Here is a 23096-nt window from a genome sequence, read left to right on the forward strand (position 1 = left end):
TACCAATCCATGCGCACCAAATCCAGCAGACATTTAAACAGCTTCTTCCCCTGTCGCCATTAACTATCTAAACCAGGGGTGTCAAAGTCATTTTTTTGCCGCGGGCCACATTGTAGTTATGGTTTCCTCTAGAGGGCCGTTATGAATTTGAGGAACCCATTAGAATGTTTAAATCCCTTCAAATATTACATATAGAGCACACAGCAAATTAATGAATAACTCGTTTTCAAATCTGAAGTCAAGAATAATGACTTTTATTGTGGTTGACATCCAAAAATATGAAATTTTGGCTCAGATTTTAGCAATCATCATGGAATTTAACAAGTTTGATTTGCTTTCGCGGGCCGAAAAAAATGATGTGGCGGGCCGGATTTGGCCCGCGGGCCTTGACTTTGACACCTGTGCTCTAAACAGTAACCCAAACAGAACTGCGTAGTGCCTCTTTGCAATTTTTTATGATGATACAGTGTTTGAAATAACGTCTGCCCGGAGGCCCGGGGCGTACAACTTTTAGTTCGGGCATACAACTTTCAATACATCTCGACCTAGGTGGCCAACAACTTCTTCAGGGAAAAAAAAAGATTTTTTTTCAACTCAAACATTTGTTTTATTCAATAAAGCAAAAGCTACAAGCAAACCAAGATAAGCCACGTCGACTCCTCTTTCTCAGCGCCTTTCAAAACTTTCAAATACACTTTACAGTCACGCTCTAGTCCGTAGCATGAACCAGGCTTCTGATTGACTGCCGTGCCGAGTATGCAAATTGCCAAACGAACGTTCGTTTGGCTTTGAGCAGACAACGCAACGCAAACATTGCATTGTGCACCATTACGACAAACGACAACTGGTGCAAAATCTTCAGCAAGGGATATTTACCATAAATTAAGCAAGGGAGCATTTGTGGTAGGTACTTCCTTAATTAAAAAAAATCCTTTATACTTCGTAACAATGGGTTTTTTTTTTTTTTTGCGATTAGTCGTCTCATTGTGTTTCAAGTTGTGAAAAACGGGGCAGGCAACTTTTCAGAGTTGTCTGCCCAGGTGTCCTCTAACTTTCTGTCATGAGTTTCAGACACTGGATGCTACTAGTGCAGCATGTTCAAATTCCTTATGTGTTCTACATACTTGGCCAATAACGATGATTCTGATGCTGAGTTTGATTTTGAAAAATGTTCGTTGTTTGTAACTCCAATGTGCGTAAGTAGGGGATCATCTGTATAAATAAATATGTTTGTTGATGTCATTTTTTTTTTTGAATCAGCAGGACACCATCCTCAGATGCACATGATGCCGAGTAGAAACTTCCAGATGCATCGCATGCCAGCCGATGACATCCAGGATGATTTTGACTGGGACTCCATTGTGTAGCCTCCTCTCATATTTTATTTTTTATTTTTTATTTGCAAACAAAAGGAGCGGAGAGTAACAAAAAAGGGGTGTTAAGCAGAGGAAATGGCTGGGCTAAAAAAAAAAAGGCCATGTGTCGGCAAGTGGATGGAAGAAGAGGAACCCCACACCACCTCACCCCTCACATAATCACCCAGTCTCCTTCTTGGTGGGTGGACATTAGACAAGGCGGCCCTGAAACAGTTTTACAGAACCAGAAAAAGACAATCATATTAGTGGGACATGTCTCCCAAAAAAACCCCAAGGGCCTTCCCCCCCACCCCCCCCCCAAAAAAAAAACAGCCCCGCCCACTGCCCCCAACCGTTTCGCCGTCCCCGCTTTTACGCCAGGCCCGCTCCACCACTGTTCTGTGATTTGAGCTTGTGATTCTTCTTATCGTGTTGGCCTCAGTTGCCTCGTGGATGAATTTAGCTCTTTTTTTTTCGTAAACCTTTGTATTGTTTTCTAAAAGAAACGCTGGCTGCCTCTTGATGAGTCATGTGACTGTGCTCGACGGTGTAAGAGGGCCCTCGTGTGGCTGCCGTTCAACGTTTGGATGATGCTAGCTGAGGTTTTGAACAGGGTGTTGAAAAAAACAAGTCTTCAAGGCCGATTGTTAGCAATGTAAAAACCAGAGAATGAAAACCAATCAAAGAAGTATTTGGACCACATTGAAAGTGGAAAAAAGTAACTTTACAGGTTAAAAAAAAAGCCTAATATTGTAAAGCTATATTTTGTATTTGAATTTAAAGGACAACCGACGCCTCCGGACAAGTTGTGTCCATAATTTGTAAAATCACTTCAAATGACTTCTACTGAGCGCATTTTATAAAGATTCCACCACATATATATATTTACCTTTTAAGACTCGCGCTGAATACTCAAAACAAGTCTTGTTTTCAAGTTAATGACGATGCCTGACGTTTGGAACGCCCCTGACCGAGAAAGCAACACACAATGCATTTTGGGTACTTTGTTTGGTCTGAAAACTTCGTGTTGATGGCGAAATTAGAAGGAAAAACATAAATAACACGATGGTGAATCGTTGTGTGTTGCACCAAGACTACTATTTGGTAGTAGTTGACACAAATTCCCAGCAGACAAATCAGCCCATTTCCAACGGAGCTTGGGTGCCATCTTGTGCATTTTCTGGTATACTACATTGCAGTCCAGATTGCTCGAATTGATATGGGAGGACTTCTTTAATCGATTGCAAACAGTTATGCGTTCCTCTTCAAAACTATTTGAATCATATTCATTGTGTAACAAGAAAGCATCTTCTCCGAATCTGAAGCCATTGGTTTGATTCTAGAGCAAAGCAAAGTCACGAACAAGGGGGCTGTACCTTCTGAAACTTGCCATTTCCGGAGTCATTTTGAAGCAGTTTTGGGACACTTCAAGTCATTTTTATTGGTGTTTTGCATTTGACTAAAAATTTCAGCCTGCGTGTTTTAGGTATTTTAGATGCTATAAAACGTTTTTCTGATGTCAGTTAGGAAACAAAAAAGTGATGTCGGTTGTCCTTTACCTCAATACGAAACCGTGAAGCAGCAAGAAACCAAATGTTAGTTAAAGGTGTCGACACATCCTCATTCATGTCATTCTGTCCATCAATATTCATTTGGGGCAGTGTTTCCCAACCTTCATTGAAGCCAATACACATTTATAGAAAATATCCAAAACAAGTATATCAATAATCTGAAATATTGATGATCTTGTCTCAATTTATTCCGTTTTACTTATTCAGTGTAATAACTGGGCCAGTTTCATAGAACACAAGTATTATATAAATGGTAGAAAAAAAAGTGGTGTAGTAGCCTTTCATTTTTCAGCCTATCATTATATGTCACTGGCATAGATAGATGGACAGTGATGCATTCTAATAGTCAATAATTAAACATTTGTGAGCAATTATGTAAGTCCAATTTGGCAAAGTTACACTCTCACAGTGGTTGGGAATCACAGCTTTTAGGGATGGGCATCGTCTTTTATTTCATTGATTTTTAACAATTGATTGTTGATTAGTTTTGACTGCTAGCGAAGGAAGCATAATGGAGTGCACTTCCTAGCCGCAGTTAGCGGAAATGTTGTCCGTTACCATCGACATCCAAATTGAAGGCGCTTACTATTTTTTGTATGACTATTTTTACTATTTTCTGGATTTTTTTGATCAATTATAAACTCATTCACTGCCAGATGTGCAAAAGTGTCCACTCCAGTGCCAGGGTTTTTGTCATTGTCACTCGAATTCCAGGACCCACAGAATATTGACTTTTAGGGACTACATAGACATTCAATGCAGCATAATAAACCTTAGGCACTTTTCTTTCATTAGAAAAAAATACTTAATTCCTGTCTGGAGTTATCTCAGCTTGAAATTGGGGCAGCTGTCCAAAATACAATATAATACATACATATTGGTTTATATAGCGCTTTAACAACAGCCAAAGCTGGAACAAAGCGCTAACATGGAAAAAGGCAAATGCTGCAAACCTTGTGGAAGGGAAAAACATTGCCAGAGGCCATGACCAGTGCTTTATTGGCACCCAAATAAGAAATAACAAAACCCGAAAAAATTCGGGAATGGCGCTCTACATTATATTTTCAATTCCCAAATAAATTCATGAATGGCAGTGAATGAGTTAACAGAAGGCAATCTTTTGTGATCGGTAATCAAAGAAATGCCCATCCCTAATATATGTTTATATCAAACAGCCTATTGATCATTAAAGGGCGTCAACTCTTAACAAGCAGCACCCTCAGCGCTTTAGCATCTTTCTGTAAAATTAAAACAATAATCTGCCCATAAAATATTACATGTTCTCAAGACGAAAATACAGTACTACGCATGCTAATCTAGCTAGCATTAGGCTGGAGCTTGAAGTACCGTATTTTCTGCACTGTAAGGCGCACCTATAAGAAATGTTTTTTTTTTTTCAAAAGCTGACCATGCACCTCATAATCCGGCGCGCCTTATATATGGAAAATGATTTAAAATATGTCATTCATTGAAGGTGTCACTTTGAATGATGTCACTTTGAATTATTATATACAGGTAACATCCGATTTATGACCGATTTCCATTCCGACCAAACGGTCGTAAGACAAAATGGTTGTAAGTCGAAATCCATTCAAAATGTTGAATAGAGACTCGCAACCTCCCCCCTCTGGTGCCATAACACTGGTCGATTGCTATGCGAGAGTGAGACGCTGACTGGCTGGCCAAAATTGTCATACGCGTTGCTGGCCTGCTAGCGCATTGTGAAGCCAGGCGTAGAATTCAAATTTTAAAAATAGGTCGTAAGTATGGGTGGTGGTAAGTCAAGCCAGTCGTAACTCGGATGTTACCTGTATATTAAAAAAAGACGCTTTCAATGCCATTTGGGAATTTTGAGGGCACAGGTTATGATGATAATGTATATTTGAGGTTTTGTCTAAGAACAAGAGAATATTGCGGGAAATGCACACAAAAGAAAACAGGGTGATTGACAACTTCCATATTGGATGGGCGCGAAAACAACAAAACGGTTCAGTTCTCGTACCCTTGCTCATAAATATCACAAACAACAATACAAGCAGATTATTGTCCTACTCCTCACACTTTGTCATTCAATCTGACGTTGAAGTAGAGTCTTGTTCTTGCGCAAGGGTTGGCCATTTGACTTCCTTGATTGCCTACACTGAATTTGTAATCTTTGAAAAACCGTTTTAATTGGAGATGAATAATCACTGAATTCCTGTTTTTAACGTCACTGTTATATCAAACAGACTAACGCTGCCATGAAGAATCAATTCTCATAGCTGACGTCATGTTGTCCTTTGCACGTCAAACGAGTTTCAACCTAGTGGTGACAATTCCAAACAATCAAGGGAATTCTTAGTGATGAATCAATAATCAATGATTATGCATATGCTAAACTCATTCACCGCCATTCCCAAATTTATTTGGGAATTGAAAATATGACAGAGCGCCATTCACGATTTTTGTTTTGGGTGCCGATAAAGCGCTGGCCATGGCATCTGGCCTTTTTTTTCTGTTCCACAAGGGCATATCGTTTAGGAATTAACTCATTTTTTTCTGAGGAAAGAAGAGAGTCTAAGGTTTTCTTGTGCAGCATTGAATCTTTATGTAGTCCCAAAACTCAACATTCTGCGGACCCTAGAATTCAAGTGCCAATGACAAAAACCCCTGGCACTGGAGTGGACACATTCTTGCACGCCTGGCAGTGAATTAGTTAAAATATAATAATAATAATAATAATAATAATAATAATAATAATGTAAAACACCAAATTTGATTTTTTGATTGTTTGGAAACATTAGCCCCAACATGCTGACCTTAAAAAAAAAATAACGTAAATTCAGAGTTTTGCTTTTAACTTCATTCTTCATATTTTAATATAATTATTGAAAACATGTGCAAAGACTGAACTGACAACTGTGAAAAGATCATAGAGTTAACGTTAAAACGTTTTTTTGCTTACATTGGTTCCCTTTTTTTAATTATTATTTTAATTGTTTTTATATTATTGAGTGGAAAAAACGCATTTGAGGCATCATCCTTTCCCGCAATGTTGCAGTTGTGATGTACAGGGTTGTAACTGGGTTCACAATTTTCCACTGGTATTGCTGCTTTAGAGCGCCTCGTTGTCAGCCATTAGTGTCATGTTGAGGAGAGAAAGACAAAAAATAGGGAGGAAGGGGGGGCTTCTTTATTTTTAATAGTCATCATTATTATTATTATTATTATTATTATTATTATTATTATTTTAATTTTACACTTGACAACCAGCGCCTTGGAGATGTTTTGCCACATTAGCGCTCCGTGTTGTCACACAGATATGTTTTCATGACTCGAATGTGGAGTAATGTAAGAAGGTGCGAGGCAAAATAGCCCTAATTTTTCCAGTAGTTGATTAACAGTTGGGGTAGGGGGTGTTTGTTAACGCGATTCTCTGTGTTGTGTGAAATTCAGAACACATTTTCACTTTACAGCGACTTTAAGACATATTGCCAAGTAGGGGTTTTATGACAATCATTTTTAATAGTGATGAGAGTGCAAAACAAGGATAAAAAATGACAGGGATGGGCAGCAATTCTTAGAATTTTTTTTTTTTTTTTTGCTCACCTTCCCATCATAGATGTCATTTTGCCTTCTTGTGACAGACATCATACTTAAAGGACAACCGACGCCACCGGACAAGTTGTGTCCATAATTTGTAAAATCACTTTAAATGACTTCTACTGAGCGTATTTTACAAGGATTCCATGGCAAATAGCTATATTTTACGTTTTAAGACTTGCGTTGAATATTCCGGAAGTCTTGTTTTCGAGTTGATGATGATCCCACGTGACGTCGCGTTTGGAACGACCCTGACCGAGAAAGCGACACACAATGCATTTTGGATACTTTGGTTTGAAAACTTCGTGTTGATCCGTGTTGATGGCGAAATTAGAAGGAAAACACATAAATAGCGTGATGGTGAATCGTGTGTTGCACCAAGACAACTATTTGATATTCGCTGACACAAATTCCCAGCAGACAAATCAGGCCATTTCCTTGGGCGCCATCTTGTGCATTTTCTGGGTGCTACATTTCTGTCCAGATGCCTCAAAATGACACGGAATAAATTCTTTAATCGATTGCAAACATGTATGCTTTCCTCTTCAGAACTATTTGAATCATATTCATAACTGGATGTGTAACAAGAAAGCATATTCTCCGAATCTGAAGCCATTGTTTTGATTCTCGAGCAAAGCAAGACGTCTTGGCGTGACGTCACGAACTGGGGGCGGGACCTTCTGAAACTGGCCACTTCCGAGTTCAATTTGAAGTAGTTTTTGGACACTTTAAGTCATTTTTATTGGTGTTTTTCATTTGACTAAAAATATCAGCCTGTGGGTTTTAGGTATTTTAGATGCTGTCAAACGTCAGTTAGGAAACAAAAAAATGGTGTCTCTTGTCCTTTAAGTTTCGAGCCCATAGTGACGTAGCGCACTCCCAGTTTGCCCCTATCGCTTCAAAGACTCAACTCATCAATTCAATTGATGAATCCCTACGCCCATCTTTCATAAAAAAAATATTGAGGTAAAATGTTTCCTTCTTCCAGGTGAAGATTGAACTTTAAAACGTGTGGCTTGAAAAAAAAAGGGACAAAGTGTAAGAAAAATGACTGGATCACTTTTTTGTTGCTTGAACGATTGTGCGCGTGCTAAAGTGCGTTTGACGATGTGATTAAAAAAAAAATATGGAGGCGATGTCCGAGTTTGTTTTTACTTGCCAGAGAGATTATTTGGGAGATTTGAACACATAAATAAGGCGAAAAAAATCCCAGTTGGGGTGTTTTTTTTTTTTTTTTTTTTAAGAACAGCCATCATCATCATACTAGCGAGTACTGTCAATGGCCGTTTCCTTCAGTGCTGGTGTCGTCTTGCTTGTACATATGTCTTTTTCAATCACACCTCCACCCCTCTTTTTTCCCTCATAGGGGCCAGGGGGGGAAGTCCACGAAATAGACAAGGGAGGGGAAAGAATATTTTGTTATCGTCCAATCAGAGGGTGACAGTATGTATATATCTATATTGTATATATGTGATGAAAATGCATTGGCTTTTTTGGGGTGTGTGTGACACTACCTTTTACCTGTACTATGTTTCTACATTCAGTGTTTCAATGTTGATAATATATATTTGGTTTGTGTTTCATTGTTTTTATTTCGTCTTTGTCATTTCTTGTTTGTTTTTCCTCCTACTTTACCCTTATTTTTTTATTTTAAATTGCACGATTTATTACTTTTGCTGTCCGATGAGGTGACACAGCTACTCTTTGTATTCGTTTAGTGCTGTAAAGTGTTATTAGAATTGTCAATACCACCTGAAGCCACCCGTACCCAAGCCCACCCCCTTTCCCAATATGCATGAATGGCACTTACAAGAAATAAAATATGGTAACTTCACTGTGGAATGTTGTGCTAGTTTGAGCCTCCTTCGTGAAGACATGTAAGCACCTCCAAGGCACAGGCGTTTAACATGACTTCGCTGAGTCACTGGAAAATGAACACATTACCTCCCCCTCAAAAATGTGTCTGAAAAAGTGAAAAGAATTGCTGGTTTCAAGCCAGGATTTCGTTTAGACTGCCGAGGTTTCAAGTGGGGGGGGCGGGGGTTAGCATTTCAGATTATGGTTTCATACATACATATTGGTCTGTGTAAGCTCTCAGTCGTACAGGAGTGGTCCATCGATGAGAAGGTTTCTTCAGCCGTCATCTGTACACTTTTGTACAGATGACGGCTGAAGAAACCTTCTCATCGATACATACATATTGGTTTATATAGCACTTTAAAAACTGCTATAGCTGTAACAAAGCGCTTAACATGAACAATACAGATATGTTTTCATGCCGGAAATCAAGACTGGCTTGTGTTTCAAAATTGAAATTCAAAACCAGATTATTAGCGTTTCAATTTAGGATCTTTCCATTTTCAAATTAGAGCATCAAATTGGGGTTTCTATTGAAAATTTAGCTTTCTAAATTGGCCATTCCAGGCAGTGATTGCATTTCAATATAATATCAAAGCAGGTTTAAGCATATATTTTGATTTTAAATTAACATTTCATGTATCAAAATAGGGTTATGGTTTCAAGCCTATGTTGTGTTTTCAAATTGAGACTCCAGGCAAACTTTCCGGTTTCAATGTTGTGTATCAAGCCAGGGTTATGGTTGAAACATACCATCCCCAGAGAGTTAGGACTTTCAGGTTGTGCTTTCAATTTAAAATTAAAATATAGATGACATTTCCAAACTAGATTATAAAGACATGGCCAGATTCTCAATTTGAATCCAAATTTAAGGTAATCAGGGCTGATTTAAAGGACAACCGACATCACTTTTTTGTTTCCGAACTGACATTATAAACACGTTTTATAGCATCTAAAATAACCAAAACACGCAGTATGATATTTTTATTCAAATGCAAAACACCAATAACAATGACTTAAAGTGTCCAAATTCTGCAAAAAATTGAGCTGCGAATTGGGCATTTTCAGAAAGTCCCGCCCCCCAGTTCGTGACGTCACGCCAAGACATCTTGCATTGCTGGAGAAAAAAAACAATAGCTTCAGATTCGGATAATATGCTTTCTTGTTACACATCCAGTTATGAATATGATTCAAATAGTTCTGAAGAGGAAAGCATATAAGTTTGCAATCAATGGAAGAATTTATTCCGTGTCATTTTGAGGCAAACGGGCAGGGGGGAATGTCGCACCCAAAAATGGCGACCAGCTTCCGTGAGGAATGAATCAGCCCGTGTCCACAGGCTGATAGATTCCTTTCATGGAGCTTGGACTCCCTCTGCTGGCGGCTTTTGGATGTAACATCAAGCTTTTCAGATAAACAGTACAGCAAAATACATTGACGTGATGAAGGACTGCTACAATGTGTCTTTTTGTCGGTCGGAGGGGGGGGGGTCCTTTCATGACGTAACGTGAAGACTCGTCACCAACTCAAAAACAAGACTTCCTGAATGTTCAGCGATGGAATCTTTGTAAAATACACTCAGTAGAAGTCATTTGAAGCCATTTTACAAATTATGGACACAACTTGTCCCGAGACGTCGGTTGTCCTTTAAGTGTAAATTCGAAGTGAATAAAATACAAAAATGCTTTCGTTGTTTGTTAACATTCAAGTTCAATTAATTAAAAATAGTCTAAAAATTTTATTTTTTTACATTTGCTTTTGTTTCACCTTGCAAATGAATTAAACTTGTATGCAAATCAAGTAACGACAATTGCTAGCAAAGTGTTCAGTTTTTCTGAGCGCAGACATGTTGAAAAGGAAGGTACCAAAGTGCACCATGAACGCATCACAGCCAGATTAGATGCTCGCTGTCCCCAAATCTCCCCCCGCGATGTGGAGAGGCGGCGAGGCGGCGTCTGATTGGTTGTCATGCTCATCCTTCATTCTTAATAGCCAATCACGTCCGGAGACGAGTTGCTGGCTGGCTGCTGGTGTGGTACAGCACCGTGCAAGGCGAGCCGAGCCAGCCCCGAGATAACAGCTGCACCGGAGGAAGAAAGGGGGAAAAATTGCCGAGGTGAGGCCTCGTATTTGTGTGTGTTTAACAGAGCTCGGGGCATTTTTAAGTGGATTTGACAAGCGTTTTATGAAAACCGAATTCCAACATCGGACACCTCCGCTAAGTTCGCCGCGGAGTGATTTCGTAGCACTTGGAAGCTAAGTTGAGCTAGTGGCTAGCATCGAGAGGCTAGCTGATGGTTGTGGAGGGAGTAGGAAGAGGAGAAGGGGGGGGGGGTGTTCTACACTTTTACACCCGATATCAAAGTCGTCGCTTTGGTCCTGAATGACGCCCCAAAGTCGTTACAATAACCGCCTCTTGCTGCAGTCGTCCGAGATCCGCTCCCACCCCTCGCCAGCGAGCTCTCCCCCCGTTCAAGCGACTCCTTGTCGAGGATGTGACCTTCCTGAGCTTCCGAAATGAAAGCCATCCATCGGAGAGCCTCCTCTTGATGGTGGCCTAGCGCGGCGAGCTAAAGCTAAGCCGAACGCCCGACTCCCCACCTCCTCCGCCGCGGTTGCTGGTGACTAACCCCCCTCTTTCCAGCCCAGCGGTATCGGGTAGCAAATATAAATACGACCAAGTATCGAGCGTTTGTGGGGAGTATTCGAACCGAGCCGGCCATCTCTTTTCTTGAAATCTCCGGCGGAAGAACCAGTCGATCAGGTTGTCAAGACTGGCGAATGCTAAGCGAAGCTAGGCGGCTAGCCCGAGTCGGTGCATGGGAGCAGATGGTAAACTATGTTCCTACTTCTCAGTCGAAATCAAACATACTCCATTAAGACACCTCAACCCCTTTGCCCTCTTGCGTCTAATGTAGTGGGATACCGCTTCCAAGTAGTTTCTCAGGTAGCCCCATTCAAGCAAAACGCCATTTCTGTGAAGTTGTGCAATCGTCTAAAATCATTTGTGTCCCATATTTATTCTGAATGATGTGCAATCAAACGAGGAGATTGTTAATTTGAAGACATAATGTTCAACTGACTTGGAAGGAAATGCCTCGCAGTGTGCTGTGAACTTTGGACGCCGTTTTTTGTCAGTAAAAGATAAATGGATCTTGCTGCTAGGCTCTTGTGACATGGATGAGTCTTCCTTCTTACCTCCTGTGAGTTGACTCTAAATGCTTGGATTGTTCTAAATTGGGGTATAAAGCTCGAGTTGGGGGGTTGAGGCACATGTTTCTGTTTCTGAGTAGGATTTCAATGTGAGCGATTAGGGTTTCAGTTCAAGGTGAGGATGTGAAAATTGGGTCAGGAGGTTAAGACAGAGTTTCCAGGAAATTTCAGGTTTGATATTAAGAAAACATTGTAAGCGTCAATGTGAAAATTACAATTTTACGTCTGGTTTAGGTAAACCTAAACTTAGGGCGTAAAATCCAGTTAACGTTTCAGGCAAATTCGGCTTCCGAATTTAGGCTTCAGGCACTTAAAGTTAGGATCTGATGTATATTGGGTCGGAGCTAAGTTTCGGTATACATCCATAGTATCAAACAAAGGTTAAGGTTTCAAGGCGTATCCCAATTTAGCAGTCGTGTTTCAAATTAGAATTTACAAACCGAAATAAGATTTCAAAATGGAGCTTTGACAACTCAGGTTGGTTTTAACTTTAAGCTGTCAAGACATGTTCATAGGTTCAAATTAGGGTGTCTGACCAATGGTTGAATTCAAAATTATCTTTCACATTCAGGGTTTAAGCCAAGTGCAGTTTGAAAAAAATATTTAAATCTTACTTTTCAGTCAGGCTTGGGTTCAGAATTTGGGGTGTCAAGCCTTGGTCCATGGAGTTAGGGTTTGTGATTTTGTATTAAAGTCTGATTTTGGGTTTCAAGTAGTAGTTAGTAGTTCAAAGAGGTGATAATAGTATGGCTGAGCGTTCAAAACAGACTGACAAGAATTTGAGTTTCTAACCAGGGCTGAGCTTTCAATTTAAGATTTCAAAATTGGGCTATTGTGAAGCAACACTATACATTCTTACCGCAATTATACAAACTGTCTTCAATCTGTAATTGCATCACATGACTTTCTGGGCTTATGGACTGCACACATTGTGAATCCCCATAGGCATGAATGTGATTGAACTACAATGAAGCCGTCTTGACTTGGTTCTGCGTTGACAGCATGGAGTCATGAGCCGTGTCCTCAAGTGCATGCATATGGGATGGCTGACCTCACACAAACTCGCTCGCTGTGCTTTGATTTTGAATTCGGCTTTGTTCTGTTGGGTCATGTGACCTCAGAGCCAGTCACATACTCCAGAATAGCCGATGAACGCGTTACTCTGAAGCATCGTTCTATCACGAATAATTCCAGTAAGCTATAAACACATACGGAAAAAAAACCACTCTGCTGGCTGCATGAGGACGTGTTCTTAAGTGGCGGTGCAAATGAGTTAATTGTGTGTAGTGCCTGACCTCAAAATCTTTTATGATAAGGACATCGTAAACTGACACCCCCTTGTCCCTACATGCTACACGTGAACTATACAGATATTGCTTAAAGTAACATTTTAGTTGGCATCAGGTAGGTCAGCATTTATTAGTTTGGAAAAAAATGTTTGTAGGTGTCCAAATAACTGCAAAAATGTGAAAGTTTTTTTTGTTATATTTTGTGTATGCGCCTGTGGGTAGGGGGGTATCATTGTTATTCTTGCAACGTAAGTATCAAAAGAAGTTCAACACTATTCAAAGCAAAACAATGCCTTCCATTATCCCAACAATAATAGTCATAACTTGTATCGTTATTTGGTCACATCTTTAACACCCATTGTCTAATTTTTTACAAAGCTGTAAAGATGCCGGAATGCTGGAAAATGGTGACTTTCTGTGATGCAACATGCGTTGCCGAGATCCACATAGAACGCGTTCATGTCAGCGATCAGTGTTTCTGATAATAAGTGTCACAAAAATGGTTAAAACCCAGAAAAATTATGTTGAAAATATATACTTAGATGCTTGAACTGAAGTTTAAATTCAGAGAGCTCATTCATCTATCTTTCCAGTGCTTCAAGTTTTGAAGCCGCGAAATGTCTTGCAGCATTCCTTTAAATTTGAACCATGAGTGTCAGTAGCTTTCAAAAAAAACACTACATTAATACCGTGGCATATTCGAGCGGCTAAACAATGTGCTGACGCTTGCTGTAAAGTCACTGCAATGCTAAGGCTACGTTAGACACCCGTATGTAGATTTTTCTGCTCTTATGGCAGACAGTTCTCACATTGCACACTTGTTCTAAAGATGCTCAAAGTTGCTTTATAAATAGCCCAAATGCTTGATTCATCTTGACTTCTAAAAGCTTGAATGACTTCCGTGAATGCCATTTGACTTTTTCCTTTATGATATAGGTCGATAGTGAAAATGGCGGCGGTAGTCTAAAGTTAAAATAAAATACAAAACTTCTATCGTAATTTCAAGAATCAGTTTTAAGGTCAAGTGAATGAACAATCTTACAAGGATAAATCTTTATATAAAACAAGAGCTTTAACATAAGTCAATGATGCCCGAATTGTGTCAATTTAATCTTATTTTATATGTTATAAAAATAAAGTATATATGCTGCATAGAAAAAGGCATAATGTAAACTTACATTATAAATGTTTACTAGTATTAAAGTTTCCGAATAAATGGGATAGAATAGTCTCAATGTTGAAGTATGAAGTCCTACTGTGATGAGAAACCTATGTGAGAGTGTTTACATTTAAGTAACAAAGTAACTGTACCAAGTAAAAGCGAAAACCTTAAAAAATAATATTTTTTTTTTGTAATTTATGATAATAGTAGATTTCATTTATAAGCGCCTTTCAAAGCTCTCAATATCACTTTACCGTCACAGGATAAGTTTTTGGTACAAGAAGGAAGTCACAGAAGTCTAAATAATCACTCCAGTACATAAATAATAAAGTATGAAAGTTTTTCTTCCTCAAAAGAAAGAAGTCCTGTTTTTTTAATGTAGTTATTTTACAAAACAAGTTGTAATGTTGTGGTTTTCATGAGCCGTGTTCATTTTAGAAACTTGACAAGATAGAAAGTGAAAGCTTAAGTTCAAGAGACTAAAATCCTGCACTTTATGTAAATTAATTTGTTGTCCAAAAAAACATATAAAACTGAACAGAATTATTATTACCAAAGTGCATCACAATATTACACAAGTATATCACAACTTTCTTTTTATATTCTTACTTATTTTTGCTAGTCAGATTCTAATGAATGGGGACCAAAAAGTAGTTGACTATTTAAAAAAAGTGCTTTGCATGAAGTAAAATATGACTGCAAATAGTTGTGCTTTGTTCTCTGTTCACTGTCAAGCTTTTCATGTTTTTTTGTCTGCAGGCAGAAAAAAGCCGCTAGAGCTGGTTGGGCCGACTCGCCGAAAAACAAGTGGAGACAAATCTGCGGAGATGTGGGATGGGGTAGAAGGCAAGTTGACTTTCGGCGTGTTGACATAGCCAATATGTGTTCGTCCGACGGCCTTTCTTGCTAGCATCTGAAGCACATTTTTCAGTGGAATGAGTGCATGACTGTTGAAATAAAAACAAAGCAAAACACACCCGCGATAAATACAGCTAACATCCGAGTTACGACCGGCGTGATTTATGACCACCCATACTTAGGACCGCAACTGCCAGCGCTTTATTCTTTTTTCATGTTTTTTATTCTACGCCTGGCACCTCACCGCGCAAGCAGCCGGCAGCGGGTACTACAATTTTGGCTAGCCAGCATGTCACACACTCGCACAACACTGTATTAAGCGTGACTACACTCAATACAGTAGTTATACAGTGCAGATGCCATCTCGGCAACATCTCCAGTAGTACTGTACACTACTTGTTTTCCTTCGGCGTCCGCCTGACTCCGAGCGTGTGTGTCGGCTGACCTCTTCTGGCCCTTAGCAGGGAGAGTTTTCAACAGCTTTAGTCATTACGTAAAAGTGTTTTCTTTAACCCCTACATAAAATCTAAATGTAAAATATAAATTGATAATGTGAAATATAAAAAGATAAAAAGACACTTGAGAATAAAATGAATGAACTGTACAGTAAACAGTTTTGTATACATTACAGGTACAGTGTATAGAGTAATAAAATTCAATAATATGAAATATAAAATGATTAAAAACAACACTAAAAGGTAAGTATAACATTTATAAATGAACTGTACAGTAAGCAGTTATGTATGCAGTACAGGCACACTTATACAGTAATAAAAATCGATAATATGAAATATAAAATGATAAAAAGGACACTAAATGTTATCATTTTTTATTATTTATATATGAACTGTAAACAGTTTGGGATGTAATAGTATTATTATATAGTATATGTATAGTATTATTATTGCTTAAAAACAACAAATTGACATCGTATATTATCCTGTCGTGTCAGCGTCACGTCAGCCATTTTGAATGGATTTCGACTTTTGACCGTTTTGTCGGAACGGAACCCGGTCGTAACTCGAATGTTACCTCTATGTCTGAGCAAACTGTCAATTTCTCCATCACCGTGCGACCAATTGCAAAATATAATCCAGGAGTGTCAATTCATTTGCCTGACATCCGTGATGCCTTTTGACAGGTGTGAAGGAGGGGGATGAGAGGCCATTAACACAAGGACCCTCCAAAGTCGTGCCCGCTGAAATGACTGACTACAGACAAGTTCAGGACACTGCAGCCGACGTGATGGATGGGGCAAATGACGAAGAAGAGGAGGAGGAAGAGAATGCGAATAATTTACTAGCTTCCGGCGAAGCACAGCTGCAACTAGCCCAGCGTCAGCCCGACGTGTCCCTCAGAAGAAGCCCGTCGCCGCCTTCCCCGCCTCACAGGCAAGAACAAGACCCCGACACAGATCCCGACTTCGACCCCTTGCTCGAAGGGGACCTCCACGGGGATTCATTCCCCTGCCCGCACTGTGAACGTCACTTCTCCACCAGGCAAGGTCTGGAGCGTCACATCACATTCACGCCGCCGGCGGCGGCCAGCAAACGCAGCTCTTCAAGTGTCGCTACTGCAGCAAAGCCTTCGGATCGCAGGTGGGTCGGCGGCGCCACGAGAGGAGACACGAGAGTGGCGCCAAAAAAAAGCCTGGCTCCTTGGCCGGAACCGCTCATCTGCTCAACCCGTTGGCTCAGGCGGACATTTCCCGTCCCGACTGCGCCAACCCGACGAGTCACTACGCCGCCACGGGGTCCCATCTGACGGCTGGGCCCGCACACTACGCGGAAACGCAAAGGAAAGAATCGGGGCCTCAAGCAGACCCTCCATTCATTTTAGATGAAAACGGCGCCTCCAAAGAGCTTCATCCCTGCAAGTACTGTAACAAAGCGTTCGGCACCCACACCAACATGCGACGGCACCAGCGCAGAATACACGAGCGGCACTTGTTACCGAAAGGCGTTCGGCGGAAAGGCATGCTGCTGCCGGAGGCGTCGGAGCCGCCGCGACCCAACGCTTCGCCCAATACCAGCCCCGCCCTCGTCTACTTACCCAGCGTGGATACGGAAGACGAAGCCGACCGGGACGATTACGTTGTGGACATATCAAAAAACATCTCGGAGAACTTGAGTTTCTACATCGATGGCAAAATCGTGTCCACCAGCGCCGTGAGCAGCTGCGAGGTTATCGAGGTGGACACTCGGTCCGCTGCCCTGTTTGGTCTGGACACTGTCATCATCAACCCCAGTCAGCTCAGTCAGGCGCTTAAAGTGGAAGCCCGAACCAGCGCTGTCAACCAAGTGTCCAACTTCTTTCCGCCGTCATCCAAAAGAAGGACGCTGACGCCGCCTCTGGTCCCTGGCCTCAAAATAGAAGCGGAAACGGCGTCGTTCACCACCTCTTCGTCGTCCACGGCGTCATCCTCACCCAACTTGCTGGTGGGCGGCCTGATCCAGCAAGCGGCGGCGGATTCGTCGGGATTTCAACGTGAGAAAAGTGTTTATCTGTCGCCCAAGCTCAAGCAGCTCCTCCAGACGCAAGAGAAATCCATCACGCTCATAACGGAAAACCAGAGGCTGGCGTCGCCGCTTTCCATCACACCGCTGCAAGGCCCGTCGGGTCGCTTTAAAAGGCGAACGTCCTCGCCGCCGTCGGCTTCGCAGCTTAGTCCATCCTTTGGAGCGGACGCTTGTCAGGCCGACTCAAGGTTGAGCTCGCCGTACACGCTCAAGGTGCCGAGACCGGACAACCTCTGCGTCTTTCCTCTCGGGGACACGCCGGAGAAAGACAACAGTGTGGCCTTGAGCTCTTTTGAAAGTAACCATGGTCAAACGTCATCTGGCAACGGAGGCGCCGCTTGCAATCCGCAACCATTGGACCTGTCCAACACTGTCACCAAAAGAAGCGACTCCCCCAACAAGGTCGTCAACGACGGCGCGCTCGATTTGAGCTTCCATCGGAAAACCATTGCCGATCCGGACGCAAAGGGAAGCGTGGCGCCACAACCACAAGTCAAAAAACGGAAGCCCAACACCAGCATGCTTGAAAAGGTCTTGATGAATGAGTACGTGGGGTTGCCCTTAGCGACAGACGAGAGCCCCTCGCCGCCCGCCAACGTCGCCTTTCAGCCGCAGTCCCCCAACGCGGACTCTGCCCACCCGTCCCCTCCGTCCTTAACCCCCGTCACCTTAAACCCCTCGTCGCCCGGCACCTCCAGCGTCACATCCACAACACCGCCGCCCCCCGTGCTGCCCACCATGCCCTCGCCGCCAGCCGCCGCCAACTCTCCACTGTCCCAACCTGCTGACGCCTCCTCCCAGCGGCCCCTCCCCGTCCTATCACCAAAGATGTCGCCGCGGCTCCCGTCGGAAGAAGCGCAGAGTTTATTCGCCGCCGATGACAAAACCGAAGAAGAGCAGAGTCATCCTTCTGAGACACTGGACTCCCCAAACACTCCACTCCAGGACTCCCCCGAACATTCTGGACCCCTTGAGTCGTCTTCAGTCGGGAGTCTGCCCAATGGTCAAACGAACCAAGACCTCAACTCAGGAACTCCAAAGTCTGAAAACTGTGACTTGGCTGCTTTCTCGACACCCCCCTCGCCGCCGCTGTCACATGACCCAGACCCATTGCTGATTCCGCCATGCCTTCCACCCGCGAATATCAAAGAGGAGCGCGAAAGTTTCCCCTCCGTCGAAAACCACGTGCCTCGGGATCATGTTGACGCATCACCTCAGCCTTTAGAAAAAAAACCGGCTCACCCCGCCGCCGAAAAACTCAAGTCCGCCTACTCCAAGACTTTTGTGTGCAACGTGTGCGACGGGCCGTTCGACTCCATGAAGGAGCTCAGCGGCCACATCGCCGAGCATGCGTCCGATTGGCCCTTCAAGTGCGAGTTCTGCCTGCAGCTCTTCGGCAAGGCGGACGCCCTCCTCGCCCACCGGACCACCTTACACGGGGTGGGCTCGATCTTCGTGTGTTCGGCGTGTTCCAAGGAGTTTGCCTTTCTCTGCAATTTGCAACAGCACCAAAAAGATCTGCATCCAAATGACGCCTGCACGCACACCTCCGTGGAGAGCGGGAAACTCCGAGCGCAGAATTACACCGATCCATCACGAGCCAAAGAAGAAATCGCCGTCCCCGCGGCGGCTCAAGACGCGTCCGAGGAAGGGCTGAAACAAAATGATGTGAAGGAAGAGCCGGCGGACGATAACGGCCATCACGCGGATGACGGCGCCGAGGATCCGAACGAGGAGCTCTACACCACCATCAAGATCATGGCATCTGAGGGCGTAAAGCCCAAAGCCCCCGACGTCCGCCTGGGTCAGAACCAGCACTACCCCAGTTACAAGCCTCCCCCGTTTCCGTATCACAGCCGTTCCCACGCCACTTCCATGGCCTCGGCGACCAACTTCACCACGCATAACATCCCACAGACGTTCACCACCGCCATCCGCTGCACCAAGTGTGGCAACAGTTTCGACAACATGCCGGAGCTGCACCAGCACATTTTGGCTTGCGCCAATGCCAGCGACAAGAAGCGCTACACTCCCAAAAAGAACCCCGTCCCCCTCAAGCAAATCGTCAAGTCCCCCAACGGGACGGCGGCGCCGGCGGCGGGCCACAGTGCCTTCCGACGAATGGGCCAACCAAAGAGACTTAATTTTAATCAGGACCTCAGCAAAACAAAAATGACTGCCCTCAGTAAAAAGAAAAACCAGCTTGTGCAGAAAGCCATTTCACAAAAAAATAAAGCCGCCACCTCCGCCAAGAAAGCGGCCGTGAAAGTCGAAGAGGAGGTCGCGAGCGTTTGCCCCCACTGCAGCCGTGAGTTTACGTACCAAGCCAGTCTCAGCAAGCACATGGCCGTCAGCTGCCCCATGAAGCCCACCGCCAAAAAGCCCAAGAAAATACTTGAGGACAAGAAACAGGTAGTCGCGGCCGGCGCCGATAAAAATATAAGGAAGAAAGAAAATGACACGGAGCCGCCGGAACTGAAACCCCTCGGGAAGACGAGAGCTCGGAGTTCCGGTGCAGCGGAGCTAACGGAACCGCCGCAAGCGACGAAAGGCAAAAATGTACAGAAGAGGCCCGCTTCCTTTCCGACCGCCACGGCGATCCCCGGGAAAAAAAACAAGAACCAAGCTCAGGCGTCACCCACCCACTCGCCCGGTGACGCCGCGCCACAAAAGCAAGCTGGAAGGATGCAGCGGATGGGCAAAGCCTTGCCCAAGAGGTTAGCGGAGCCCAAATCGTCGTCGCCGCCGCAAGCCAAGAAAGAAGAGCGCTTCTCCCTTCGGATGAGAGAAAGGCTCGGCGGGCCAGTCACCAGGAGCTCGCAGATGGCGGCTCCCAACGCAGACGCCAAATCCGAGGATGTGTTGACGCCTGATCTTAAAGACGCTACGGTGAGTGAATTTTAACTCATTCACTGCCAGACGATGTGCAAAAATGTCCACTCCAGTGCCAGGGCTTTTGTCGTTTTCACTCAAATTGCAGGAAATGGAGGTTTCGGACTAGATAGACATTCAATTCAGCGTTAGAAACCTTAGATTCTCTGCTTTCATCAGAAAAAATAGTTAATTCCTAAGTTATATGGGTCTGGAGTTATCTGAACTTGAAATGGGGGCGGCTGTACAAAATACAATACATTGATTTATAGCAAATTGTGTACGGAAAAAAACATTGCCAGAGCTCTGGCTAACGCTTTATCAGCACCCGCAGCAAGAAACGCCAAAACCCAAACCAATTCGGGAATGGCGCTGTACGTCATATTTTATTTATTCTGGAATTGAAAAGCATGACATAGAGCACCATTCCTGAATTTGCTAGGGTTTTAGTTTTTCTTGTGGCGGGTGCTGATAAAGCGCTGGTCAGACCTCTGGCAGTGTTTTTTTTTTTCCTTCCACAAGGGGACAACATTTCCCCTTTATCCATGTTAGCGCTTTGTTCCAACTTCAGCTGTTGTTAAAGCCCTGTATAAATCAGTCTGTATTGTATTTCATTGTATTTTGGACAGCCGCCCCCATTTCAAGCGCCGATAACTCCAGACCCCTACAATTTAGGGGTTATAAAATTAACAAATTTTTCTGATGAAATAAGAGAGTTTAAGGTTTCTTACGCTGAATTGGATGTTTATGTAGTCCTTAATCTCAATATTCTGTGGGTACTGGATTTTGAGTGAAAATGACAAAAACCCTGGCAGTGGAGTGGACACATGAGTTAATCGTAACAGAAAAATATATAAAATTTTAAGACATAAATAAGGATTTTTTTTAATTGTTCACAAAAATAACCAGCCAGCAATGGCCAAGCGGGCGTGTCATTACGGATTGACATGTTAAGTCGGATGTGACAACATGACAGGAGCTCCCTGAAACCAATTCATCAAAACCATAAATTTTGATGCAACCCAGGTTAAAGTTGCGTTTAATGTGACTGGATTATTTTAGGAATGTACGAGAGTTGAGAAACAAACCTATCAAGAAGTCCTCTTGGCTTCTTTCTGCATGCTTGTCTTATGGTCAGTTGGTGCCACATTGTAATGTTTTCATTCATCTCTGCGTGTGGTTCCAGGAGATGCTGATGAAGTAAGCAAGCCATGTTGACCTTGTCGGGTTCCTGGAACACGGGCTCTTTTTTTGTCCCCACACGAGGAGAACTGGACTGCCTTGGTGGACTATGTTCATTTTCTTACACTTGTCATATGAACTAAACTGAGCCTCCATTTTGGTTTTTAGCCAGCCTTGCAAAAAAAAAGAAAAACTCACTGCGAGTTAATATATATATCTATAAAAATGTGTATAATGTGTGTCATTACTTGACCCAAAACAGTAACATTAGGGCTCTGTCAAAGCTGATCTATTGCAAAGGGCAATCATGCATCAGTTTTAGGGAAACTTGCTTACTACTACTACTCAGTTTGGTTCCTTTAAGATTATTTTGGACATTTTACATGAGTTGAAATATAATGTATAATCTAGATGACAACAAATTTCCAAGTCTCTTCCAGTGGCCGCCGGCTTGAATTTATACGTTTTTGTTTTGCAATTTTGTGTCACGCTGCATCTTAAGCAGTGTGGTCTTATTCTAGAAAATTGTTTCTATTGGCTTATCATTTGTGCGGGGGGGAATGAAATGTGGCAGTTGACTGCAACAATTGGTCCTCAGGAATTCTGTGTGTGTGTGTGTGTGTGTGTGTGCGCCGTGTGTGTGTGGATGGACGGACAACTGTATTAATTCCTCAAGTCGAGATTTCAATGACATCTCAAATTTTTACGTGGCTGTTAATATTTGTTTATTTCTCTGACGTTAGCAGGTGATTCCAGCTGTAACTTTGGTCCTCTCGCCGACTTAACATGCTATAGGTCCTTGTTGGGTGGGGGGTGGTGGAGCGTCATTCGAACGTCCCTGCAGCACTTTAGAATCAACTGCCAAAATGTGTACAAATTGGCTTCATGAATTCAACGATGGAATGTATTCATCAATGTTTTTTTGCTGTAAAATGGTCACTTGTCATGTTCAGATTACATGGTTGAAATATTTTCTTTGACAAATTAAGTGTAACAATATCTCTTGTTCCCACATTCTTTTTGTTGTTCTTTTAAAATGAAATTCTTCTTCGAGAGCCATGCCAACATAATGTAACAAAACGGATGCCGGTTTACCTGCAAATGCGTTTTTAAATGAACACTTTTGCGTGAATCGAGCACAGACAATGCAGACGCCGCTCGAAAACACTTGTAGCATGTACATGGGAAAGTCAATTGAACACTATGAATGGACCCTAATTTATATTTCCACAATGAATCGGAAAAGTGTTTTGCCTTGCAGCGTTAATGGAAAAGTTGTGTTATAAGATGGAACATCCCGAATGACCTCAAGTAAAATATTGCTATAATTGACCCAACAAAGATGATTTGTTTCTAACTGGCCTTGGGTTTTTTTTCTCTCCGTTCTTATAAAAAGAAAAAGAACTGAAGCAGTATGCTATTTATTGTACTGGAAAGTGTCCACGAATTAAATGTTGGTTGGAATTTTTTTTTAATGCATAAAACAGACCCAAAGCTTCTTATAACCTCTTCCCCGTCAGAAACGAGTATACTCGTTCACCCACAATTTTCTCTTGTCAGTCGTGGACGGGTATACTCGCATAAAACCATACCTTCAAAAACCAGCTACATACCTCTAGACTCGTTGATTTTATGTC

The 23096-nt window shown here is 42.6% G+C and overlaps 2 protein-coding genes across 3 annotated transcripts in view; both read left to right on the top strand.

Annotated features, from left to right (window-relative positions):
- The window catches only part of foxj3 (forkhead box J3), a 109659-nt gene extending 101888 nt beyond the window's left edge, over positions 1-7771 (top strand). Inside the window, exon 12 of one of the 2 annotated variants that reach the window (XM_089010450.1) lies at positions 1261-7771. In XM_089010450.1, the coding sequence (XP_088866576.1) occupies positions 1261-1367 (107 nt within the window). In that variant the 3' untranslated portion in view covers positions 1368-7771. The remainder of the gene's footprint in view (positions 1-1260) is intronic. The other variant, XM_089010452.1, reaches the window with a different exon arrangement.
- Positions 7772-10704: 2933 nt separating this feature from the next.
- prdm2b (PR domain containing 2, with ZNF domain b) lies at positions 10705-22473 on the top strand. The gene is given in 5 exon segments (XM_089010733.1): positions 10705-11197; positions 14789-14875; positions 16029-16403; positions 16406-20295; positions 21464-22473. Coding segments are annotated over 5 exon segments (4383 nt in total). The 5' UTR covers positions 10705-11184; the 3' UTR covers positions 21482-22473.
- The last annotated feature ends 623 nt before the right edge of the window (positions 22474-23096 follow it).

The sequence above is a fragment of the Hippocampus bargibanti genome, linkage group LG12 (assembly GCF_051943395.1).
Source record: "Hippocampus bargibanti isolate YZ-2025 linkage group LG12, ASM5194339v1, whole genome shotgun sequence".
Lineage (NCBI taxonomy): Eukaryota > Metazoa > Chordata > Actinopteri > Syngnathiformes > Syngnathidae > Hippocampus > Hippocampus bargibanti.